Here is a 27,460-nt window from a genome sequence, read left to right as displayed (position 1 = left end):
TATATATTTTTTTTTTTACTCCTTTAGCACCTCTCGTCCCAACTGTCATCCCAACTATTGTCCCAACCGCGACAGAACAACCACTGCCCATCACAGAAACATCTGGGTCCCCTTTCACACCAGAGAAGAGCAGAGAAGGTATCTGATATCAACACCAACACTGAATATGTTTGATAAATCTGTATTGCACATGAAGATAGATCAGAAAAAGTCAGTGATACTACAGTTAGTCAAGGTTTGAGATGTCTTTTTTCTTACTAGGTGAGCAAGGTCCTGATATGCTTTATGACTGCACCACAGGCCCAATAATAGGTCTTGTCAAGGGAATTAAGGTACAGTGCAACTGGATATGAAGCAAATTATATCCAAAATGCCCCTAAGCTACATACAACCAGAATATTGTACATAAAAACCTAAATGCCTTATGAGCTATAAGGTAGCAAAATGCAAATCTTATGCAAATACTTCAACATTTCTGTTTCAACTTTGTCTTCAATCACTGTGCCTGAAACAAAACTATGACTGTAACCCACAGCAGAAAATGGCATCTCCATCTCTGGAAAGCTACATAGGACACACTGTCCGAGTGGGAGCAATCACCTTCATCCCTGGTCTGATCCTAGCAGTTCTTCTTAGTGAGTGGTGGAGCAGTCACAGCAATTACATTTCTTTCATCAATCATGACATGAATATAATACTTTTTCTTGTTCTATCAGGGCATTAGCTTAATCAATGTGTCGCAACTGTCTGTTCTTGATCCTATTGGAGCAATTCTTTGTTCAGGGGTTAATAATGTCAGAGAAGAATTGAGCTGCTTAAAACAGTTTGCCTCTCAAAGTGGATGTGAAAGTGGTGACTCATGTTTTTTCTGCATAGTGTGCATTAAATGTCTGTCTCTTTCCATCTAGGTCTGAGACGGTCCAGAAATAGCCGAGTCAGAGGAGAACCTGCCAGTTCCCCCATTGTCAGCAGCAGGAACTCTAGAGTGGAAATACCTCTCAGTCACCATGATACAGATGCCTGGATCTATGATGCTCCTACAGATGTATAGACTCATCAAAATATATTATCATATATACTATTTCACTCAATAATTAATTAAGTATACTCAGTTCTTCAGTTTTTCAACACGTTGTGACATTGCTTATATAGGACCACTCATAAGAGGTCACTAACACTGAGTTGCACCCGAACACCCCCCCCCCCCCCCCCACCCCCCCACCTACTACTATACCCTGTTTAAAGGCACTTATATTTTGTTGTCTTTCCCATTCACCCTCTGAATGACACAGATACATAATCCATGTCTCAAGGCTTAAAAACCATCTTTCAACTGTCTCCTCCCCTTCATATACACTGATTTAAGTAGATTTAACAAGTGACATCAATTAGGGATTATTGCTTTCAGCTCGATTCACCTGGTCAGTCTATGTTATGGAAAGAGCAGGATTTTTTAAATGTTTTGTATACTCTACCTATGTTATCTAGCCATGTTTTTTTTGTGATGAGGTGTAATTGAAAAGATAAATAAATACCACTCAAGAGAAAGTTTTTTTCCCTTGAGTCTTGATTCTACACCACATAACATTAAATGCAACCTTCCACAGAATTGACATGAGCAAATGGTTTTGGTTTGAATTTCTTTTCAATTAAGAACTATGTGAACTTTCCAAAAACCTGTGCAGTTCTGTGTGTTATATGATTTGGATGTGTAGCCGCCCAAAGAAATAACCACAATTACCATCTCTGCCTTTCTGAGTGCAACGGAAACATCTGAAAGCAGATGTCAAGTAGATGAAGTCATGTGCTCAGGAGGTTCGACTTTATTAAAGAGCGAGAGTTCAGATGACTGTGTATATATGCAGTTGGCGTTTGAATGGCGAAGGGTGAAGTGATATGACCCCATCATGGAGACTCACTGTGGTTTAGGCTGGTTTCTCCTCTGTCTACTTTCAGGTACGTGATGCACGATGGTCCCATCTCTTTTTGTGCAGTTCAAGAAGGTTTAATAAAATGTTGACCAAATAAACTAAAGTACAAAATAATTAAAAGTAACACAATATTGTTATGTTATTGTGAGGTCTACACTTGTTGTATTCGGCGCAAGTGACAAATAAAGTTTGATTTGATGTTTAGGCTGGTTATTTACTTGATAATAAGTGAATTAATAATTTACAATTGAAAGTATCTCTGTCCTCCTCTCCCTCCCTCTTTTCTAGTCAGTGAATGCATTGCCCCAAAAGTCATTGGTATTGAGGGCCAGAATGTCACTCTGCCATGTAAATATAACACCAAAAAGCATGGTGTATCAGCCATATGTTGGGGGAGAGGAGCCATACCGAACTCTGGTTGTTACAAGGAAATCATCTCATCTGATGGCACTAAAGTGACATGGAGATCTTCGGTTAGATATCATTTATTCAGTGAGCTGAAGACAGGGGATGTCTCTCTAACCATCTTCAATGTCACTGAAAAAGACTCTGGACAATACGGCTGTCGTGTGCATGTTTACGGATTGTGGAATGATGAGAAACATCATGTCAACTTGAACATTGAGAAAGGTAAGAAATGCACAACATGCTATGATATACAGTAACTTGATGCTTTACAGGTGATCATTGTCAGCCTAATGAGTGATATTGTCACGACTTCTGCCGGAGTCGGTCCCTCTCCTTGTTCGAGCGACGTTCGGCGGTCGACGTCACCGGGCGTTCTAGCCATCACCGATCCACTTTTCATTTTCCATTTGTTTTGTCTTTGTTTTTTACACACCTGATTTCAATTCCCCCATTACATGTTCATTATTTAACCCTCTGGTTTCCCCCATGTTTGTGTGCGTGTTTGTTTTATTGTAAGGCTGTATCTGACGGCTGGTATATTGTTACCGGGTTTTGTTATTACGCCCGTTTATTTCGTTGTACCAGTATTTTTCCAGCACCATAGTATTGTGTTTATACTGGTGTTTTCTTGAATTAAATACCTTGTCCACGCATCTCAGCTCTCCTGCGCCTGACACCTTTCACCAGTTACCCACAGCCTTGACAGATATTATGATTTCTTAGCATCTATATTTTTCAAGCTGAGCAGTTAGTATTGTATTGCTTTCTGATTTCAGCACCTGTCCCAACAACATCTCAGGCACCTGCTAAAGTGACCATAACTCAACAGACCACGGACAACCACACACACTGTATGGAACACAACGTACATAATAACATCAGTCCATCAAAATCATACTTTTATATTGTTTATATTGCAGCATTATTCTTACATCTGAAAATACAACCTGTAAATTCCTCACTGTGTAGGTCATGTGACCAAAAATTCCACAGAGTATTCAGACACATCCACGCTACCTTACAGCGAATCAATTTTGGTATGCATAGTTCCACACGGCAAATTCTGGCAAATAAGAAATCCCACTGTGTGACATGGTACTGAGATGTCGTTTTAACTGAATCTGTGATGTTAACAGGAGCAGATGACAGGCCATAAGCTGCCTGTGATCCTGGTGTCCATGCTACTGGTTCTGACAGGCGTGGTAATTGTGTCTGTACTTGTTGTCTTGAGTAAGTACACACATCTCTACATTTGCCCGCATAATAAGGACTAATTCTCGTGAATATATCCCTAATGGTGTTGACAGTGTTACAAGAAGCAATAGTTTGCTATTTAAGTTTTTCTGAATACTTTAACACAGTCTCTGTTAACGTAATTACAGGAAAGCGATGGAAAACAATTGCTACGGGAGTCCAAATGTAAGTATGCTAATCATGACTATACCTTTTCCAACTGACAGAGTAGATGAAATACCACAATATGCCAATAGAATAACTGAGTCAAAGTGCAATGTCCCTCCATGAGACATGTATGCCTAATTAGCAAAAACATTATGGCAACTGACCTGAGGTAATACTGAAACTACAACTAATGAGAGCCAAGACCACAACACTCTGAGGAAGTGAAACAACCGGGCTTCTTCTGAACACTCATATGAACATCTTGTGAGCCGTTGGTACTCTTGTCTGTGTCGTTAATAAATATGACTTGAGATGACCTAACTGACCAGTAGGTATTGCTTTTAGAATCTAATACATATTACACATACAGTATTCTCCAGGCTGTGTCACAACCGGCCGTGATTGGGAGTCCCATAGTGCGGCGCACAATTGGCCCAGTGTCGTCCGGGTTAGGCTTTGGCCGGGGTAGGCCGTCATTGTAAATAAGAATTTGTTCTTAAGTTCTTAAGTGACTTACCTAGTTAAATATAGGTTAAATTAAAAAAATTACAAAAAAAAAGAAAGTCGCAATAGTCGCTATGCAGCGCAAAATAAGTATATTAAATCAATACAAACTTTATTTGCTATGTCAGCTTGTACACTAAAACGCCAAAACTTTTCTCAGCATTAATTCATCTGTATTGGAAAATCACTAGAGTGGAACTAAGCTATATAATGAAGTCAATAAAAGCATGCATGTCTCCCTTGGCTGTGTATTTACTGTTCTTTCCTTTAGCAGGCCAGAGCACTCTGGCAGCACAGTCCTGTACAGCAACTCAGAGTCCAGCTTGGGTGTGCATACTCGAGAGATGGCGGTAGAGAACGTCTATCAAATAGATGACAACGAGAGAGACGACTATGAGGAGTGCCCCTGACAAAGCATGGACACATCACCACAGTCATGCTGTTAAGACTGTGTAGTGCATAGCGGTAGCTCTGTGTTACAGGACTGAGTCTGAACTTATAGGCTAATGATTCAACCGGACAAGACAAGCTACAACAAAATCAGATGTTTTTTCATGATAAATGAGTAAAACTTGATTTGTATATTTTAAATGTGTGTTTAAAAGGAAAAGCTCACTAATATGGCTATCTATGTGTATTCAGCACTAACAGCATAGGTTTCAATTACAATGACTGTATTTTTTCGATGTAGTAAGACATTGTTGCACCAAGACGCTTCCACGTCAAAATAACAGCACTTACAGTTTATCGGGGCAACTCTAGCAGGGCAGAAATTTGACAAACTGACTTGTTGGAAAGGTGGTATCCTATGCCGGTGCCACGTAAAAAATCTCTGAGCTCTTAATTACGTGCCATTCTCCTGCCAATGTTTGTCTATAGAGATTGCATGGCTGTGTTCTTGATTTTATACACCTGTCAGCAACGAGTGTGGCAGAAGTAGCTGAATTCACTCATTTGAAGGGGTGTCCAGATATTTTTGGCCATGTAGTGTACTTAGGTGCCGATCAAATCAAATTGTATTTGTCACATACCCATGGTTAGCAGATGTTATTGCGAGTGCAGCGAAATGCTTGTGCTTCTAGTTCTGACAGTGCAGAAATATCAAACACGTAATCTAACAATTCCACAACAACTACCTAATACACACAAATCTAAGTAAAGGAATGGGATAAGAATATATACATATCAATATATGGATGAGCAATGACAGAACGGCATAGGCAAGCTGCAATAGATGTTATAAAATACAGTATATACATATGAGATGAGATATGCAAGATATGTAAACATTATTCAAGTGGCATTATTAAAGTGACTAGTGATCCATTTATAAAAGTGGCCAATGATTTCAAGTCTGTATGTAGGCAGCAGCCTCTCTGTGTTAGTGATGGCTGTTAAACAGTCTGATGGCCTTGAGATAGAAGCTGTTTTTCAGTCTCTCGGTCTCAGCTTTGATGCACCTGTACTGACCTCACCTTCTGGATGGTAGCAGGGTGAACAGGCAGTGGCTCGGGTGGTTGTTGACCTTGATGATCTTTTTGGCCTTCCTGTGACATCGGTTGCTGTAGGTGTCCTGGAGGGCAGGTAGTTTGCCCCCGGTGATGCGTTGTGCAGACCGCACCACCCTCTGGAGAACCTTGCGGTTGTGGGCGGTGCAGTTGCCATACCAGGCGGTGATAGAGCCCAACAGGATGCTCTCGATTGTGCATCTATAAAAGTTTGTGAGGGTTTTAGGTGACAAGACACATTTCTTCAGCCTGAGGTTGAAGAGGCGCTGTTGCACCTTCACCACAATGTGTGGGTGAACCATTTCAGTTTGTCCGTGATGTGTACGCCGAGGAACTTAAAACTTTCCACCTTCTCCACTGCTGTCCCGTCGATGTGAATAGGGGGCTGATCTCTCTGCTGTTTCCTGAAGTCCACAATCATCTACTTCGTTTTGTTGACGTTGAGTGAGAGGTTGTTTTCCTGACACCACACTCTAAGTGCCCTCACCAATATGTATTCCGATTCTCAGGATTCTATATGGGTTCATTCTTGGTTCATCAGACCAGAGAGTCTTGTTTCTCATGGTCTGTTAGTCCTTTACGTGCCTTTTGGCAAACTCCATTCGGGCTGTCATGTGCTTTTTACTGAGAAGTAGCTTCCGTCTGGCCACTCTACCATAAAGGCCTGATTGGTGCAGTGTTGCAGAGATGATTGTCCTTCTGGAAGGTTCTCCCATCTCCACAGAGGAACTCTGGAGCTCTGCCAGAGTGTCCATAGGTTTCTTGGTCACCTCCCTAACCAAGGCTCCTCTTCCCCGATTGCTCAGTTTGGCCAGGCGGCCAGCTCTAAGAAGAGCCTTGGTGGTTCCAAACTTCTTCCATTTAAGAATGATGGAGGCCAATGTTTTCTTGGGCCCCTTCAATGCTGCAGAATTTTTTTGGTAGGCTTCCCCAGATCTGTGCCTCGACACAATCCTGTCTCGGAGCTCTACGGACAATTCCTTCGACCTCATGCTTGGTTTTTGTTCTGACATGCACTTTCAACTGTGGGACCTTATATAGACAGGTGTGTGCCTTTCCAAATCATGTCCAATCAATTGAATTTACCACAGGTGGACTCCAATCAAGTTGTAGAAACATCTCAAGGATGATCAATGGAAACAGGATGCACCTGAGCTCAATTTCGAGTGTCATAGCAAAGGGTCTGAATAATTATGGAAATTAGGTCATTATGTTTTTTACTTTTAATACATTTAAAAAAATGTCTTAACCTGTTTTCGCTTTGTCTGTATGGTGTTTTGTGTGTAGATTGATGTAATGTAAAAGAATGTGGAAAAAGTGAAGGGGTCTGAATACTTTTCGTATGCACTGTATGTCTGCTGCAGAGGGACAAGAGAGAGCCAGCCATGAGAAAACAAGTTTTGATCAGTCATGGAAATAAAAGTGATGAACACGCTATGAAGGAAACATACTGGAGTTTTTGTGCAGGTACAGCCAACTAGCACAAAAATAATATTGCAATATTGTCAAAATGATACGGTACGATATAGCATCAAAAATGATATACCGATATGTAGCTGTATTGATTTTCCTCCCCAATTGTGGCTTCTGTTTCATTGACGCATGAATCATGAATGATTATTCTGTTGCAATACGGGCCATCGCTACTATGCAAAATGTGCACTTTTTCCAGAAACAACAAGTGTATAAAAAACTAAGTTATAATTTTGAAACTGTCTGTAATATCACCTTATTTAATGTGTTTTTAAAGAGAAATCAATGTTGTTGTTTTTACTCCTGTGGCAACTGTCATCCCAACTGTCATCCCAACTACACCAGCACAACTACTGCCCATCACAGACACACCTGAGTCCTCTGGTAGTCCAGAAAAGAGCAGACAAGGTATGTTTCGTCTGTCACTGTCTTTAACGTAACCTCGTGTTTCTCCTTATAGTTTGAAATTTCCTTCAATGTGTTAGGCTATATGTTTGTAAACCAAAAAATATCCCATAAAATCTATGCTTTCATTTCTAGCACCTTTTGTCACAACTGCCCCAGCAGTGTTGTGTTTTTAAACAGAAATATATGTTGTTGTTTGTTTTTTTACTCCTTTAGCACCTCTCGTCCCAACTGTCATCCCAACTATTGTCCCAACCGCGACAGAACAACCACTGCCCATCACAGAAACATCTGGGTCCCCTCTAGCGTAGGCATACTCAGTTCTTCGACACGTTGTGACGTAGGTAATATAGGACCACTCATAAGAGGTTACTAATACTGAGCTTTTTGTCTTGCCCATTCACCCTCTAAATGGGACACATACACAATCCATGTCTCAATTGTATCAAGGCTTAAACATTCTCCTTTAACCTGTCTCTTCACCTTCGTCTACACTGATTGAAGTGGATTTAACAGGTGACATCAATAAGGGATCATAGCTTTCACCTGGATTCACCTGGTCAGTCTATGTCAATGAAAGAGCAGGTGTTTTTAATGTTTTGTATACTCAGTGTATACTATCTAGCTATAGTATCTTGTGATAAGGTGTAAATTAAAATAAGAATAAATACCACTCAAGAGAAAGTTTGTTCCCTTGAGTCTTGATTCTACAGTACACTACATAACATTAAATACAACCTCCCACAGAATTGACATGAGCAAAAGGTTTCGGTTTTAATTTCTTTTCAATGAACATTCTAAAACCTGTGCAGTTCTGTGTGTTATATCATTTGGAAATTGAAACCTACAAAAAAACAACCACAATGACCATCTCTGCCTTTCTGAGTGCAACGGAAACATCTGAAATCAGATGTCAAGATGAAGTCATGTGCTCAGGAGGTTCGACTTTATTAAAGAGATGACTGTGTATATATGACTGTTCAGATGACTGTGTATATATGCAGTTGGTGTTTGAATGGCGAAGGGTGAAGTGATATGACCCCATCATGGAGACTCACTGTGTTTTAGGCTGGTTTCTCCTCTGTCTACTTTCAGGTACGTGATGCACGATGGTCCCATCTCTTTTTGTGCAGTTCAAGAAGGTTTAATAAAATATTTACCAAATAAACTAAAGTACAAAATAATTAAAAGTAACACAATATTGTTATGTTATTGTGAGGTCTACACTTGTTGTATTTGGCGCAAGTGACAAATAAAGTTTGATTTGATTTTTAGGCTGGTTATTTACTTGATAATAAGTGAATTAATAATTTACAATTGAAAGTATCTCTGTCCTCCTCTCCCTCCCTCTTTTCTAGTCAGTGAATGCATTGCCACAAAAGTCATTGGTATTGAGGGCCAGAATGTCACTCTGCCATGTAAATATAACACCAAAACGCATGGTGTATCAGCCATATGTTGGGGGAGAGGAGCCATACCGAACTCTGGTTGTTACGAGGAAATCATCTCATCTGATGGCACTAAAGTGACATGGAGATCTTCGGTTAGATATCATTTATTCGGTGAGATGAAGACAGGGGATGTCTCTCTAACCATCTTCAATGTCACTGAAAAAGACTCTGGACAATACGGCTGTCGTGTGCATGTTTACGGATTGTGGAATGATGAGAAACATCATGTCAACTTGAACATTGAGAAAGGTAAGAAATGCACAACATGCTATGATATACAGTAACTTGATGCTTTACAGGTGATCATTGTCAGCCTAATGAGTGATATTGTCACGACTTCTGCCGGAGTCGGTCCCTCTCCTTGTTCGAGCGGCGTTCGGCGGTCGACGTCACCGGGCCTTCTAGCCATCACCGATCCACTTTTCATTTTCCATTTGTTTTGTCTTTGTTTTTTACACACCTGGTTTCAATTCCCCCATTACATGTTCATTATTTAACCCTCTGGTTTCCCCCATGTTTGTGTGCGTGTTTGTTTTATTGTAAGGCTGTATCTGACGGCTGGTATATTGTTACCGGGTTTTGTTATTACGCCCGTTTATTTCGTGGTACCAGTATTTTTCCAGCACCATAGTATTGTGTTTATACTGGTGTCTTCTTGAATTAAATACCTTGTCCACACATCTCAGCTCTCCTGCGCCTGACACCTTTCACCAGTTACCCACAGCCTTGACAGATATTATGATTTCTTAGCATCTATATTTTTCAAGCTGAGCAGTTAGTATTGTATTGCTTTCTGATTTCAGCACCTGTCCCGACAACATCTCAGGCACCTGCTAATGTGACCATAACTCAACAGACCACGGACAACCACACACACTGTATGGAACACAACGTACATAATAACATCAGTCCATCAAAATCATACTTTTATATTGTTTATATTGCAGCATTATTCTTACATCTGAAAATACAACCTGTAAATTCCTCACTGTGTAGGTCATGTGACAACACATTCCACAGAGTATTCAGACACATCCACGCCACCTTACAGCGAATCAATTTTGGTATGCATAGTTCCACACGGCAAATTCTGGCAAATAAGAAATCCCACTGTGTGACATGGTACTGTACTGAGATGTCGTTTTAACTGAATCTGTGATGTTAACAGGAGCAGATGACAGGCCATAAGCTGCCTGTGATCCTGGTGTCCATGCTACTGGTTCTGACAGGCGTGGTAATTGTGTCTGTACTTGTTGTCTTGAGTAAGTACACACATCTCTACATTTGCCTGCATAATAAGGACTAATTCTCGTGAATATATCCCTAATGGTGTTGACAGTGTTACAATAAGTTTTTCTGAATACTTTAACACAGTCTCTGTTAACGTAATTACAGGAAAGCGATGGAAAACAATTGCTACGGGAGTCCAAATGTAAGTATGCTAATCATGACTATACCTTTTCCAACTGACAGAGTAGATAAAATACCACAATATGCCAATAGAATAACTGAGTCAAAGTGCAATGTCCCTCCATGAGACATGTATGCCTAATTAGCAAAAACATTATGGCAACTGACCTGAGGTAATACTGAAACTACGACTAATGAGAGCCAAGACCACAACACTCTGAGGAAGTGAAACAACCGGGCTTCTTCTGAACACTCATATGAACATCTTGTGAGCCGTTGGTACTCTTGTCTGTGTCGTTAATAAATATGACTTGAGATGACCTAACTGACCAGTAGGTCATTGCTTTTAGAATCTAATACACATTACACATACAGTATTCTCCAGGCTGTGTCACAACCGGCCGTGATTGGGAGTCCCATAGTGCGGCGCACAATTGGCCCAGTGTCGTCCGGGTTAGGCTTTGGCCGGGGTAGGCCGTCATTGTAAATAAGAATTTGTTCTTAAGTTCTTAAGTGACTTGCCTAGTTAAATATAGGTTAAATTAAAAAAATTACAAAAAAAAAGAAAGTCGCAATAGTCGCTATGCAGCGCAAAATAAGTATATTAAATCAATACAAACTTTATTTGCTATGTCAGCTTGTACACTAAAACTCCAAAACTTTTCTCAGCATTAATTCATCTGTATTGGAAAATCACTAGAGTGGAACTAAGCTATATAATGAAGTCAATAAAAGCATGCATGTCTCCCTTGGCTGTGTATTTACTGTTCTTTCCTTTAGCAGGCCAGAGCACTCTGGCAGCACAGTCCTGTACAGCAACTCAGAGTCCAGCTTGGGTGTGCATACTCGAGAGATGGCGGTAGAGAACGTCTATCAAATAGATGACAACGAGAGAGACGACTATGAGGAGTGCCCCTGACAAAGCATGGACACATCACCACAGTCATGCTGTTAACACTGTGCAGTGCGTAGCGCAGTAGCTCTGTGTTACAGGGCTGAGTCTGAACTTATAGGCTAATGATTCAACCGGACAAGACAAGCTACAACAAAATCAGATGCTTTTGGTGATAAATGACTAAAACTTTACTTGATTTGTATGTTTGAAATGTTTGTTTGAAACGAAAGGCTCGCTAGTATGGCTATCTATGTGTATTCAGCACTATAAGTGTAAGTTTCAATTACGATGACTGTATTTTTTTGTATGTAATACAAGGTACAAAAAATGGCATCAACTTGAAAAGCAATTACTTTTCTCTGAAGGGGCCTTTTCTATCCCCTCCATCTCCTTTAACCATGACATTTAGCTTCACCCATCTGCAACAGGATCCAGGCATAGAAAGGCAGCTAAGTGAAAGGTCAAACATAACCACAGCATTCTTCACAAATTGTCTCCAACCAACTTTGTACTCTACTGTCTTATTCAAGCCCAACCTGCTGCATGATAATGAATAAAAACTCTAACTTGAAACTCAAACATGTCTTATTATTGATAGTTTAGCATTGTTGTTCCACTTATAGATTGTAATAAACTACTAAAAGCCCTAAAAAATCAATTTAAGGATTTTGGGCACTGGCCAGCCAAGCTATTACTAGCCTCAGGCTAGGGGCTAGCTTTTAAAAAGTCCATCCCTGTGTGCAGATATGTACACTGTGTACCGTGAGAGATGAGCTTCCTAACTCATCAATGCAGTTTTTTTTAATGCTGGAAAATGCAGATGGAAATCCCATCAACAATGGGAGGAGTTTGACAGAAGGGTCAAAGCAACTCTGGCTGTCCAACCTGGAGATGTCACAGGCAGTGGCACCGAGAACACAGTTGCCCATTCAGATGCCCTGTCTCTGAGCCGCCCTGCCCGCGCCCAGCACAACGCAGTGTCGTGTGCACCCTCCACTCCTACACACTGGATGTACAGAATGGCTGCTGGTTCTGGACCGTCTTTCCTGCGTTGGATCCTTGTCCTCCTACCAGTCTCAGGCAAGAACATTTAAATCTAAAACACTACAAATAATTGGAGTTTAGGCTGTCGAGGGATTGGGTACGTTGATGTGGTTTAAATTGGATGTCCCCATAATTTGACTTAAACACCACAGAAAGGGCAGGCTCACTCTTTGTGTCTTTGTTTGCCACTAAATAGTGACAAGCTCTCCAATGGCTTTGTTCTAGACAAGTAGGTTGGAAGCGATGGCCTTTGCTGTCTGTAGCTACATTGACGAGGCCTAACTCTTCAACTAGACATGGACGTTTTTGCACAAGTAGGCTACGTGTTAAGATGTTACTTTGAGTTATTTAGCATGGCTGTGTATTAGCTTGTATTCCCACCTACATAGGCCTAACCTACAGTGCCTTCGGGAAAGTATTCAGACCCCTTGACTTTTTCCACGTTTGGTTTAATCCATTTTAGAATGAGGCTGTAATGTAACAAAATGTGGAAAAAGTCAAGGGGTCTGAATACTTTCCCGAATGCACTGTACATACTATTTAGAAGACTACCCTACTTTTACTTTAATTCTAGCAACCGAGATGAGGGGCCTACCTAGCAAGTTACAAAATATAGCCTTTTGATCATAACTTCAGGCGATGTTGAGAAAGTTTCGTAGTCGACCTCGGGATGTTTACAACATGTGTATGGAACTCCGGAACAAGGAAATAGCCTTGTCAAACCTGTGTTTCTTTCCCCTACTCAACAGCCAGGTGTTCGGTGTCGGCGTTCAAGGTGATGGAAGGTGCTACTGCGACATTGTCCTGCCAATATTCAGTGGGCCATTTGGGTTTGAGCGGTGTGTGTTGGGGCCGAGAATGTGGCACGTTTTGGTGCAATAACATCCTCGTGCAGACAGACAAAAATGGGGTCATCTCCAAGGTTTCGGACAGATACAGAATGACAGGTGATGTCCTCGCGGGAGAAATGGATCTTGGAATTCTCGACGTCAAGCAGACGGACAGCGGGCCATACTGTTGCAGAGTGGACATAGACGGCATTTTCAACGACAAAAAAGTAATCCAAAACTTGAGGGTCATGAAAGGTAATTTGTGGCAAGATATTAATTTATGTCCCTATTTAAAATTCTTGGGCAAAAATGGGGATCAATGGACTTTCTAGCTTTCATTTGCTTTGTACAGCAGACGTACATTGTGAACTCAGAACTTTAGGCCTAAAATGCAATTGACTCTCCCAATACGTCTGTTATAATTTTGTATTTATTTTTTTAGCTGCTCCAGTAACCATTATGCCAACAACCACAGAAGCTAACCCTGCCACAGGTGAGTATATTGTAAAAAAAAAAAAAAAAAAAAAAAAGATGAACTAATGTGATCCAGATGTGTGTGATGCATATTCCTTATCAGAGATGATATTAAAATCAATATTATTTCTACGTTGATAATGATGGGGATAATGATGATGATTCACGTGTGGTTAGTAGAAGTTGAGAAATCCTAACGAGATGGGGAAGAGGAAAGAGAAGAGTAATTTAAAGATGGCGGAGGAGGGGAAAATGGAGGAAGCGGATGTTCTGTTTGAATCAGATGGCGTGGAGAGGAGAGTGAGAAGACCCGGATTACAGTGGAGAATGCAAAAGGAAATAGGAGAATTAAAGTGGTAGTGGAATCTAGTAAATCAAAACCAGGTTTGGAGTCTTTTTTTGGTTGGAATAAGGGCTTTGGATCGAGGTTGTTCCCTGGGAGATCCGTTTGAAGTTAAAATTGTGGATGTGTTGGATGAGGTGGCGTCAATAAGAATAACAAGAAGTGGGCTTATTTTGTTTTTTTGTGTTTCTATGGAACGTGCTTCGCGACTCAAGAAGATGTCCGATTGGAATGTGGTGTGTGTGGAACTTCGAAGCAAGGTGCCTATCAAGGGTGTTATCTCTGGGGTGGCGCTAGAAGTAAATGCAAAGGATATACGTGACGAATTGGATCAACTGGTTGGTGCACACCTACTGACCCACATGTTGGATGGAGTGAGGAAGCCCACTCCATCCATTCTATTGTTTTTTTGATGAAGAGTCTCTTCCTTCTCACATGTATTTGGGATATACGAGATTACCTGTGAGAGCCTTCGCACCCAAACCCACGCAGTGTGATGAATGTAAATGACTCGGTCATGGGTCAAGTGTATGCAGACGGGAGGAGTATTTTATGCCAGCCGAGCCTAAACGCTGCAATTGTGGCGGAGAGCATGCACGTGAATTCCTGAAGTACCCTGTTAGGCTGAAGGAGACAGAGGTGGCAATAACAAGGGCTGTCCAGCAAGTCTCCTATCCAGAGGCGGTGAGAAGAGTGGAAGAAAGGAGGGATGTTGAAGAAGTAATGGTAGCAGGAGTAGGGACACCGGATAATATTCCTTGCCGACAGAGGGATCCTGATGTGTTGCATGTTAAGAAGGTGGACTTTATAGCGTTTCTTTCTGTGGTTATCAACTGCACAGCACAAACAGAGAGGAGATTAGAAACACAGAGGAAACACGCCAGCAGGTGTAGTCCGCGATAACATTTTAAAGAAGAAGAAGGAGCGGATCGGAAAGAAAACTGCCTACTTCAACATTTACCCCTCATTCACACATCAGTGCTATAACGTCAATTATTAAACTACTTTGCCTCCCCACAGTTCCCGGATGTGCTTATTCATCAAATGGAGTAAAATGTGCTAACCATTGTGCCTTACAAACATTCACTTTCAAAATGACTATGAGGAGACCCTTCTCGGAGAGTAGTCTCAGACCACAATTCTAACTCCTTTTCTAGGGCGGATTGATCACTGAAAGAGCCTCATCTCAAACATAACCTTGACGAAACAGGGTGCGCTGTTTGACTATGCAGTATTATCTTGAATCGCGTTATGTTGCTCAGTGCAAGTGCCGACCTCATAGGAAACCACAAACTAGTGTTGAAAGTACAGCTTTCATTTCAAGAGCATCAAGCAGCAGTGGTCGATGATGTCTCAGGGGTGATAAAATGTCATGATTTTCTGACAAGTGATGGGGAAGAGATGACTTGCTTGTGCCATCATCATCTCCATTGTGTTGTTTCTCCCTTTGTAGACCACTGGAAAGCTGTTGAGTCCTCACACATAGCCATTCCAAGACAGAACACCAGTGCTTTGCATTCTGTAACACTGGTGAGTAAACTGTATACCGTCAACTAACACCACCGGCATATAATCACCCTTTACTCAGCTTTATGGAAGATTATGAGAGACAAAATAAGCCCCCAAGAGTTTAACCCGCTCGCTTCTCTCTCTGTGCTCTGGAACCAGGTGGATGACCCTTTCCCCAGCCTCTCTCTCCAGATCAACGTCCCGGTGCTCTCTCTCTCCCTCAGTCTACTCCTACTCATAGCGGGGGCATTGGTCATACTGGGGTTCAAACGTATGTACCACAAACTCACATCCTCTGTAGAAAAGCCCAGTGTGCCAATGATCACTTATTCAGACATCTTGCTGTGATGTGAAATGTTTGCCCATGTAAAAGTGCACTAACCACTAACTAAGTAAGAGTAAGTGTTTCATTGAACTGTGTACAGTATGCTGTCTGTATCCTCCTGTGCATATGACTAATAAACGTTGATTTGGCTTAAGTTGATTTGAACTATTTATTTTCTTCTCGTGAGGGATTCACAGAAGAGCTCTAAAGACAGGCTGGTAAGCAAACATGTGATAAGCATAAGAGACATGCAAACATATTGAACACAAAACATAAACAATAATTGTCTTGGTAAATGTTTATGTTTTGTGTGCAATATGTTTACATGTCTGGTATACTTATGTGTACAAGAATGTACTGTACTAGGTTACAATTAGACCTGTCTATGATCAGCGTGCGATGATGTTGTGTTGCTTCCCTAGTTTGTCAGCCAAGGAGCCGCCCCACATCATCTATGCGATTCGCATGAGGAGACCTGTGGAGGAGAACATCTGTACTCTGGACTAGGGAGGAGGGACCTATTCCCGATATAGTGCACTACTTTTGACCAGGACTCTGGTCAAATGTAGTGCCATATACCGTATGTAGGAAACACGGTGCCTTTTGGGACGCACCCACTGTGACACACAGACATCAGACTGGCTGTCCTCACATCATCAAGTTAACTTAATTGAGGAAAATAAGAACAATCCAAAATTTATTTTTGATACTGTTGCAAAGCTAACTAAAAAGCAGCATTCCCCAAGTGAGGATGGCTTTCACTTCAGCAGTAATAAATTCATGAACTTCTTTGAGGAAAAGATCATGATCATTAGAAAGCAAATTACGGACTCCTCTTTAAATCTGCGTATTCCTCCAAAGCTTAGCTGTCCTGAGTCTGCACAACTCTGCCAGGATCTAGGATCAAGAGAGACACTTAAGTGTTTTAGTACTATATCTCTTGACACAATGATGAAAATAATCATGGCCTCTAAACCTTCAAGCTGCATACTGGATCCTATTCCAACTAAACTACTGAAAGAGCTGCTTCATGTGCTTGGCCCTCCTATGTTGAACATAATAAACGGTTCTCTATCCACCGGATGTGTACCAAACTCACTAAAAGTGGCAGTAATAAAGCCTCTCTTGAAAAAGCCAAACCTTGACCCAGAAAATATAAAAAACTATCGGCCTATATCAAATCTTCCATTCCTCTCAAAAATTTTAGAAAAAGCTGTTGCGCAGCAACTCACTGCCTTCCTGAAGACAAACAATGTATACGAAATGCTTCAGTCTGGTTTTAGACCCCATCATAGCACTGAGACTGCACTTTTGAAGGTGGTAAATTACCTTTTAATGGCGTCAGACCGAGGCTCTGCATCTGTCCTCGTGCTACTAGACCTTAGTGCTGCCTTTGATACCATCGATCACCACATTCTTTTGGAGAGACTGGAAACCCAAATTGGTCTACACGGACAAGTTCTGGCCTGGTTTAGATCTTATCTGTCGGAAAGATATCAGTTTGTCTCTGTGAATGGTTTGTCCTCTGACAAATCAACTGTACATTTCGGTGTTCCTCAAGGTTCCGTTTTAGGACACTATTGTTTTCACTATATATTTTACCTCTTGGGGATGTCATTCGAAAACATAATGTTAACTTTCACTGCTATGCGGATGACACACAGCTGTACATTTCAATGAAACATGGTGAAGCCCCAAAATTGCCCTCGCTAGAAGCCTGTGTTTCAGACATAAGGAAGTCGATGGCTGAAAACGTTCTACTTTTAAACTCGGACAAAACAGAGATGCTTGTTCTAGGTCCCAAGAAACAAAGAGATATTCTGTTAAATCTGACAATTAATCTTGATGGTTGTAAAGTCGTCTCAAATAAAACTGTGAAGGACCTCGGCGTTACTCTGGACCCTGATCTCTCTTTTGACGAACATATCAAGACTGTTTCAAGGACAGCTTTTTTCCATCTACGTAACATTGCAAAAATCAGACATTTTCTGTCCAAAAAATGATGCAGAAAAATTAATCCATGCTTTTGTTACTTCTAGGTTAGACTACTGCAATGCTATACTTTCCGGCTACCCGGATAAAGCACTAAATAAACTTCAGTTAGTGCTAAATACGGCTGCTAGAATCCTGACTAGAACCAAGAAATTTGATTATATTACTCCAGTGCTAGCTTCCCTACACTGGCTTCCTGTTAAGGCAAGGGCTGATTTCAAGGTTTTACTGTTAACCTATAAAGCGTTACATGGGCTTGCTCCTACCTATTTTTCCGAGTTGGTCCTGCCGTACATACCTACACGTGCGCTACGGTCACAAGACGCAGGCCTCCTAATTGTCCCTAGAATTTCTAAGCAAACAGCTGGAGGCAGGGCTTTCTCCTATAGATCTCCATTTTTATGGAATAGTCTGCCTACCCATGTGAGAGACGCAGACTCGGTCTCAACCTTCAAGTCTTTACTGAAGACCTATCTCTTCAGTAGGTCATATGATTGAGTGTAGTCTGGCCCAGGAGTGTGAAGGTGAACGGAAAGGCTCTGGAGCAACGAACCGCCCTTGCTGTCTCTGCCTGGCCGGTTCCCCTCTCTCCACTGGGATTCTCTGCCTCTAACCCTATTACAGGGGCTGAGTCACTGGCTTACTGGTGCTCTTTCATGCCGTCCCTAGGAGGGGTGCGTCACTTGAGTGGGTTGAGTTACTGACGTGATCTTCCTGTCTGGGTTGGCGCCCCCCCTTGGTTTGTGCTGTGGTGGAGATCTTTGTGGGCTATACTCGGCCTTGTCTCAGGATGGTAAGTTGGTGGTTGAAGATATCCCTCTAGTGGTGTGGAGGCTGTGCTTTGGCAAAGTGGGTGGGGTTATATCCTTCCTGTTTGGCCCTGTCCGGGGGTATCATCGGATGGGGCCACAGTGTCTCCTGACCCCTCCTGTCTAGCCTCCAGTATTTATGCTGCAGTAGTTTGTGTCGGGGGGCTAGGGTCAGTTGGTTATATCTGGAGTACTTCTCCTGTCTTATCCGGTGTCCTGTGTGAATTTAAGTATGCTCTCTCTAATTCTCTCCTTCTCTCTTTCTTTCTCTCTCTCGGAGGACCTGAGCCCTAGGACCATGCGTCAGGACTACCGGGCATGATGACTCCTTGCTGTCCCCAGTCCACCTGGCCTTGCTGCTGTTCCAGTTTCAACTGTTCTGCCTGCGGCTATGGAACCCTGACCTGTCCACCGGACGTGCTACCTGTCCCAGACCTGCTGTTTTCAACTCTCTAGAGACCGCAGGAGCGGTAGAGATAATCTTAATGATCGGCTATGAAAAGCCAACTGACATTTACTCCTGATTATTATTTGACCATGCTGGTCATTTATGAACATTTGAACATCTTGGCCATGTTCTGTTATAATCTCCACCCGGCACAGCCAGAAGAGGACTGGCCACCCCTCATAGCCTGGTTCCTCTCTAGGTTTCCTCCTAGGTTTTGGCCTTTCTAGGGAGTTTTTCCTAGCCGCCGTGCTTCTACACCTGCATTGCTTGCTGTTTGGGGTTTTAGGCTGGGTTCCTGTACAGCACTTCGAGATATTAGGTGATGTACGAAGGGCTATATAAAATAAACTTGATTTGATTTAACTGACGTCCATTGGACTGATCACGGTCGCCTGAAACCTGCCTCACAATGAACACCTATCTCAAAGGCTCTATTTTCACCTACTGAGGGAACTGTTGTACAGGGAGACACCTTGAAGGATGATTCGACCTAATGAAAAAGGGTTTGTGTTTTTCCCCCCATGTAAAATGTATTTATTCACTTTTTTTCTACATTGTTATTGTACTGTGTGATTTTTTTTCTTGATGCACAGTATTGGATTGTTTTTACAAACTGTCTGAATTTAGCCTCTTTCCAATAAAACATCAAGTGAACCCAACCAGTAATTTTGTTCATGATTAACATGGTGTTCAACGTTTAGAATTTCTAGAGGCTATACCCCCAAGAAAACAAAGAGCCTATTTTTGCTCTAGTGGATTCTCTTTGATAACAAAGGCACAGGCAGAATGGATGTAGGGGGAAGGGAATGGTGATGCATGCAAAATTCTCCTGCCAAATGATTTTTCATAGCCACGTATTTTAAGTTGAATCAATGGTCTCCTATTAGGCGTTTTATACATTTTTTTTGTGAGTCATGACAGTGGTATTAAAATCTTGATGAGCATGATTTAGCATCAGGAGTCAGGACATGGCTAAATGTATATATATATACAGTTGAAGTCGGAATTTTACATTCATCTTAGCCAAATACATTTAAACTATCTAATCCTTTTTTTTTAATTCCCTGTCTTAGGTCAGTTAGGATCACCAGTTTATTTTAAGAATGTGAAATGTCCGAATATTTCCAAATGCCTGAAGGTACCACGTTCATCTGTACAAACAATAGTACGCAAGTATAAACACCATGGGACCACGCAGCCGTCATACCGCTCAGGAAGGAGACACGTTCTGTCTCCTCGAGATGAACGTACTTTGGTGCGAAAAGTGCAAATCAATCCCAGAACAACAGCACAGGACCTTGTGAGATGCTGGAGGAAACAGGTACAAAAGTACCTATATTCACAGTTAAACAAGTCCTATATAGACATAACTTGAAAGGCCGCTCAGCAAGGAAGAAGCCACTGCTCCAAAACCACCATAAAAAAAGCCAGACTACGGTCTGCAACTGCACATGGGGACAAAGATATTTTTGGAGAAATAACCTCTGGTCTGATGAAACAAAAATAGAACTGTTTGGCCATAATGACCATCGTTATGTTAGGAGGAAGAAGGGGGAGGCTTGCAAGCCGAAGAACACTATCCCAACCGTGAATCACGGGGGTGGCAACATCATGTTGTGGGGGTGCTTTGCTGCAGGAGGGACTGGTGCACTTCACAAAATAGATGGCTTCATGAGAAGGAAAATTATGCGGATATATTGAAGCAACATCTCAAGACGTCAGTCAGGAAGTTAAAGCTTGGTCGCAAATGGGTCTTCCAAATGGACAATGACCCCAAGCATACTTCCAACGTTGTGGCAAAATGGCTTAAGGACAACAAAGTCAAGGTTTTGGAGTGGCCAAAGCCCTGACCTCAATCCCATAGAAAATTTGTGGGCATCCTAACTGACCTAAGACCGGGAATTTTTACTAGGATTAAATGTCAGGAATTGTGAAAAACTGAGTTTAAATGTATTTGGCTAAGGTGTATGTAAACTTCCGACTTCAACTGTATGTGTGGCCTTTTGCCTTTTGGTAGGCCGTCATTGAAAATAATAATTTGTTCTTAACTGACTTGCCTTAAATAAATTAAATAAAGTTAAAAAAAGAAGATGCAATTTAAAAAAAATCCACATGATGGCAGCACTATACAGTGAGTGTTTGATGGGCAAGAATTGACTGCAAGTTCGTCTTCATGGGAAATGTGTGGTAAAACAGATGGAACGTTAGGCAACTACACGGTAGGCTACATAGTGTACTGATGATTTCTGTCAGGAAAGCCAAAGATATTTTATGTTGCACAGCAACAGGTAATACTGTCTTTTTTGAAATAGTTATGAAAGTGCACCAATACAAAGTACAAGTTATTTTTAGGGTCAAAGTCAATGAGCTTTTGAAGTGTAACCCTGAGGGTCTGTTGCTCAGCTGTACAGAATGCGCTTTAACATGTCCATATGCTTAATTCTGCCTGTAACATCAACTTCTATTAAACTTTAATTTCACAGTTCATTTACAGAATGAAGATACTAAACCAATATCATTTTTTTACGATTAATTGTTGACTCTATAATGTTACTACCACCCAGTTCATTGTGTTTGTGACAGACAGACAACGCAATACAATGCCTGTCTGGATGTGTCAGATCAGGGTGCCCTCAAGAGCCTCAAGCTGACAACCAGTACACCTCAGTGGCAAACTGGATGGAAAAACCAAATTATGTAAATCTAAACATTGCTTCTCACATTCCTCAGCAGAAACAGAAACACAGTTATGTGGCGGAAGGAGATCAGGCCCCCAGTGGAGAGCAGCAACAGCAGCCACTGAGAGATGGGGAATAATCAACACTCAACCATGGAGCCACATGGACGGAAGTGAGGAACGGGGACTGGATGTGCCACACTTCAAGGCTGTGCACCATTGGAGGGAGAGAGAGCTTGGTCCCAGGACTAGTCAGAGAGACAGATAGAAAAACAGACAGAAAGACAGAAAGACACACACACACACAACCTGCCCAGCAAGGTCCAGAGGAGAAGCCAGATGTGGGGACTTGGTATCCCAGATGGGAGAGGCCTGGAGTCACTGGAGGCCAGGGGACAGATTGAAATACAAATAAAAACGGGGAGGGGACGATTAAAGAGACCATAACAAAAAGTTATTGACTCTCAAGTAACCGAAATGTCAGACCTGACATATTGAATACTGTACACAAGGAAGCAATTCAATTCTCAGTCATTTGAAACGAGTCATGAACAACATGTGTACTGAACCAGAGGCTGACAAAACAGCAGCAGGGCATTCACTTTGTCTTCACATGGATCTGAAGGATTTCACTTCCTCTTTGAAAACAAAGTGATAAGGAATTATAAGTTACTTCAAGTATGATCAATCCAGTATAATCAAGCCCTCCACTTCAATACATCACAACAAATTGGGACTAAGATCGTTTCGCCCACTGTCAAAGCAAAACAGCATCATAAAGCAGCATTGCAGTGCTCTTGCCCTCTGAAGTGGAGGCTTTGAATGAGGTGGATTCAGCGGGCAGTTTGTTGACTCATCATAAACAAACACATTAGGAACATACACACCACGAAGGTCATCAGGAAGTAACATTGTGAAAATGGAAAGACTTTGTTTGCTGCTTTGACCATCGGTACACTTCAACGTGAATAGGCCTCCTCACTCACTGCACTTTCATCTGGTTTGAGCATTCCACAAGAGGAACACCGTGTTGTACAACACATAATAACTAACCAGTAGAGTTTTTGAGTCAATAGGCAGACAGAAATGCTACCATCGCGACCCTCTGAAGACATACTTAGAGTAAGACTAGATAATTATCTCTCCAACAAAAAAAGAAGTGCAGATGTCTCCTGTGCTCTTTAACTTTAGTCATAATTAATAGCTCTTCTGTAGAAAAAAAATGCAAGTAATGACAGCGTAGGTATAAGGTCACTGACTTTACACATGGTTCCTCTGCTATGAGGTATGTGTTTGAGGGTGAGTTGCTCTCTCCAGACACATTAGGATAGAATATCCTCTGAGTGCAGCTCCCTGAGGTAACCTTACACCTGCGGAGTGGAGCTATTCGCCACAGCCACACCAATCGGCCTGTGGTCTGTTCCACCACAACATTGAGCTTTGTGATCTGTAGGTCACTGCTATCCTCTTTAGCATGGAAAAAGAGAAAAACAGGAAGGTATTTCCCGCCTTTCTCTTTCAAAAGCGTACACTTTTTGATATAAGTTTTAATGCAGAATTACAGTATATTTCATACTGTTATACATATCGTTGAGCAGATAGGTCAAATAAATGTAATACATGAAATGAAATGGACCATTACAGCATACCCTAGCATTATGGTCAGAAGAATGCTTTTATATCTAATTAATCAAACGAGTCACTTCTTCCTCTGTTCCAATCTCTCTAAAACGTTCGTTCCACTAATCACCTTATTCTGGGAATCGTTGAGGCGCTATTTGTGGAATAGCTATCCACCATGTTTAAGCCCAGAAAATGCATTACAGCCACTACTTGTGGCTGGATAATGTGAAGTTTCCCCTTTGACAACAGTTAATCAGTGAGATCAAGTAGCTGAAGTCATACCTACAAGAACAATACTATTGTGTACAATGCAGTTATTGTGATTAGAAAAACTAAAGTACATACTTTGGGACTAGAAAACACTGACAACAATTTCTATCAGGCACTTGATATTGGTATTGCTTATATCTCTCTCTGCATGTGTCTGGGCTCAAGCCCAATTCTCTGAGTTCCCATGGAAACAGATGAGGACTTTTATTGGTGGTGTTTGTCAAATATTTGATAGCTAGCTCTGACAATCTCATACTGACCTGAAATGTAAGTTTGTCGCAAGTCCTACTGCTCCTGCTGATGTGGTAATCTCTAATTATTCCCTAAAAACTCTCACGAGGAATCAATATAAACTTGTTACAATGGCAACTATGTCTATTAATTCTCGACATGTTCGCTTAGAAATCCACACAAAATGTATTGAATAGAGCAGTAGCACAATTCTGAAGATAATTCCTCTTTCCCCACTACCCCTTTAAAGAGTGAGGCCAAGGTGTATTGATAACAGAGCACTGATAGGGGGAAAGTGTGCTAATGGTTTTAAAGGGAGTGACTCCAGTTCTGGATCAGTGCGCTTTGAGAGCGACGTTGTCTGGCATAAATCGATGACCTGCTATAAGAGGGGAACAGTGTAATCTCATGAGCTGCAATAAGAGGAGAATAGTGTGATCTCGATAACGTATCACCACCCAAAGATGAATGAGCACCGTTTTCCTAGATCTGGCCATTTCCATGTAAAAGGGCACATGAGCATAAATGTGAAGTTCAGAGGAGCATTTAAAATTGGGTGTCAAATTAAAGAGACTGACCACTGGGCACAGGCGTCAGTTCAATGATTTACATTTGATTGAGTTGTCAACTAACGTGAATTCAAGGTGAAATCAACAAAGAAATTCACCATGCCATTAGATTTAGGTTCAAAGTTGGGTGATAAAAAGACAAAATTCCCTTGCCTTGATGACTTAAAAAAATCCACTCAGTTTCATGTTTAGTTTTTTTCAATGACTTGGAAACAATGTTGATTCAACCAGTTTTTGCCCAGTGGGCAAGAGTCTATATTTTGGGGAAATTAAGACATAGATACTAGTGGTGTGCAGGTCAGCTGTTTGTTCATTGGCACCCGCCCGTAACTGTAACCTGTCAGCAACAGCCTGACTATAAGTGCATTCGGAAAGTATTCAGACCCCTTGACTTCAACATTTTGTTACGTTACAGCCTAATTCTAAAATTGTTTTTATTTTTTGCTATTTTATTTTTAGAAATCTAACAGAAATGTCATATTTCCATTAGTATTCAGACCCTTTGCTATGAAATTGAGCTCAGGTGCATCCTGTTTCCATTGATCATCCTTGAGATGTTTCTTCAACTTGATTGGAGTCCACCTGTGGTAAATTCAATTGATTGGACATGATTTGGAAAGGTACACACCTGTCTATATAAGGCCCCACAGTTGACAGTGCCGGTCAGAGCAAAAATCAAGCCGTGAGGTTGAAGGAATTGTCCATGGAGCTCCGAGACAGGATTATGTCGAGGCACAGATGTGGGGAAGCCTACCAAAAATTGTCTGCAGCATTTACGGTCCCCAAGAACACAGTGGCCATCATACCTAAATGGAAGAAGTTTGGAACAACCAAGAATCTTCCTAGAGCTGGCTGCCCGGCCAAACTGAGCATTTTCAGCGGCAGGGACTGGGAGACCAGTCACGATCGAGGGAAAGATGAATGGAGCAAAGTACAGAGAGATCATTGATGGAAACCTGCTCCAGAGCACTCAGGACCTCAGACTGGGGCGAAGGTTCAGCTTCCAACAGGACAACGACCCTAAGCACACAGCCAAGACAAAGCAGGAGTGGCATAGGGACAAGTCTCTGAATGTCCTTGAGTTTCCCAGCCAGAGCCCGGACTTGAACCCGATTCAACAACTCTAGAGAGACCTGAAAATAGTTGTGCAGTAAAGCTCCTCATCCAACCTGACAGAGCTTGAGAGGGTCTGCAGAGAAGAATGGGAGAAACTCCCTAAATACAGGTGTGCCAAGCTTGTAGCGTCATACCCAAGAAGACTCAAGGCCGTAATCGCTGCCAAATGTGCTTCAACAAAGTACTGAGTAAAGGGTCTGAATACTTATGTAAATTATATATTTCCATTTTTTGTTTTTAATAAATGTCCAACAATGTCTACAAACCTGTTTTTGCTTTGTCATTATGGTGTATTGTGTGTAGAGAAAAAGGATGTAAGGTAACAAATGTTGAAAAATTCAATGGGTCTGAATACTTTCCGAATGCACTTTATGTGAAAAAGTGACAATCTGAGGCCTGCACCCAACCCTAAACCGATAATATAGAAAATGCACTATAGGCTACAGTCAGAGACAGCGGACATTTTTTGGGGCATGGAGTGCAGTATATATTTTTGCCTGATTTAGATAGGTTTCTGCTTATAATTTCTGACATTTTGCTATTCTAAATGTTAGTGAACTTGTTTAGAATTAGATCCAAACAGCTTCTCTTCTATCATTATACACTGTAATTCGTAACATATCATACGAAATTGCATTTCAATATTAGGAAGGTCGTCTTAATGTTTTGTACACTCAATTTGTGTTATATGTTAAGAATTTTTCAAAACATACAATATGTTATGAATGTGCAAAACGTATCATATTTATTCGAATTCTAGCTAGGTGGCTAGATGGCTAATGTTAGCTAAGTTAGGGGTTAGGGTTAAGTTTAGGAGTTAGGTTAAAGGGGTTAAGCTAAGTAGTTGAAAGTTGCTAATTAGCTAAAGTGCTATAGTTGTCCATGATGATATTCTAACTCACAACCTTTGAGTTGCTAGACGTTTGCGCTATACGTCCAACCATCCACCCCAACCAACCACCCTACTTTAGTTTTTGCCTTAAGTAACCATCTGTCTTATGTAACCATACCAAAAAGTAACATATCATACTAATTTGTGTCAGATTGACATTTACTATGTTACGTCTAGTCTTTGAGACCAGGCTGGTGAGCTTGGCATCTACTACCATACCCCGTTAAAAGGCACTTAAATCTTATGTCTTGCCCATTCACCATCTGAATGGCACACATACACAATCCATGTCTAAATTGTCTCAAGGCTTAAAATCCTTCTTTAACCTGCCTCCTCCCCTTCATCTACACTGATTGAAGTGGATTTAACAAGTGGCATCAACATTTGAAGTCGGAAGTTCACATACACCTTAGCCAAATAAATTTAAACTCCGTTTTTCACAATTCCTGACATTTAATCCTAGTAAAAATTAACTTTTTGGTCAGTTAGGATCATCACTTTATTTTAAGAATGTGAAATGTCAGAATAATAGAGAGAAAGATTTATTTCAGCTTTTATTTCTTTCATCACATTCCCAGTGGGTCAGAAGTTGACATACACTTAATTAGTATTTGGTAGCATTGCCTTTAAATTGTTTAACTTGGGTCAAACGTTTCAGGTAGCTTTCCACAAGCTTCCCACAATACGTTGGGTGAATTTTGGCCCATTCCTCCTGACAGAGCTGGTGTAACTGAGTTAGGTTTGTAGGCCTCCTTGCTAGCACACGGTTTTTCAGTTCTGCCCACAAATCTTCTATGGGATTGAGGTCAGGGCTTTGTGATGGCCACTCCAATACCTTGACTTTGTTGTCCTTAAGCCATTTTGCCACAACGTTGGAAGTATGCTTGGGGTCATTGTCCATTTGGAAGACCCATTTGCAACC

At 41.4% G+C, this 27,460-nt stretch overlaps 3 protein-coding genes across 3 annotated transcripts; all 3 read left to right on the top strand.

The window, feature by feature from the left end:
- The first annotated feature begins 1,907 nt into the window (after positions 1–1,907).
- LOC120043912 (T-cell immunoglobulin and mucin domain-containing protein 4-like) lies at positions 1,908–4,654 on the top strand. Its single transcript, XM_038988516.1, has 7 exons — positions 1,908–1,956; positions 2,220–2,561; positions 3,116–3,190; positions 3,309–3,376; positions 3,479–3,569; positions 3,722–3,758; positions 4,519–4,654. Exons 1-7 carry the CDS (start codon positions 1,908–1,910, stop codon positions 4,652–4,654), a joined length of 798 nt encoding a protein of 265 aa, XP_038844444.1.
- A 4,022-nt stretch (positions 4,655–8,676) lies between these two features.
- LOC120043911 (T-cell immunoglobulin and mucin domain-containing protein 4-like) lies at positions 8,677–11,410 on the top strand. Its single transcript, XM_038988514.1, has 7 exons — positions 8,677–8,725; positions 8,989–9,330; positions 9,885–9,959; positions 10,078–10,145; positions 10,253–10,343; positions 10,477–10,513; positions 11,275–11,410. Exons 1-7 carry the CDS (start codon positions 8,677–8,679, stop codon positions 11,408–11,410), a joined length of 798 nt encoding a protein of 265 aa, XP_038844442.1.
- A 995-nt stretch (positions 11,411–12,405) lies between these two features.
- On the top strand, positions 12,406–16,418 carry LOC120043910 (hepatitis A virus cellular receptor 2 homolog). The gene is made up of 6 exons (XM_038988513.1): positions 12,406–12,466; positions 13,180–13,515; positions 13,703–13,753; positions 15,531–15,607; positions 15,746–15,930; positions 16,334–16,418. The coding sequence occupies exons 1-6, from the start codon at positions 12,406–12,408 to the stop codon at positions 16,416–16,418; spliced, it is 795 nt and encodes a 264-aa protein (XP_038844441.1).
- The last annotated feature ends 11,042 nt before the right edge of the window (positions 16,419–27,460 follow it).

Source organism: Salvelinus namaycush, chromosome 3 (genome assembly GCF_016432855.1).
Source record: "Salvelinus namaycush isolate Seneca chromosome 3, SaNama_1.0, whole genome shotgun sequence".
NCBI lineage: Eukaryota > Metazoa > Chordata > Actinopteri > Salmoniformes > Salmonidae > Salvelinus > Salvelinus namaycush.
This window is presented reverse-complemented; position numbering and strand designations above follow the sequence as displayed.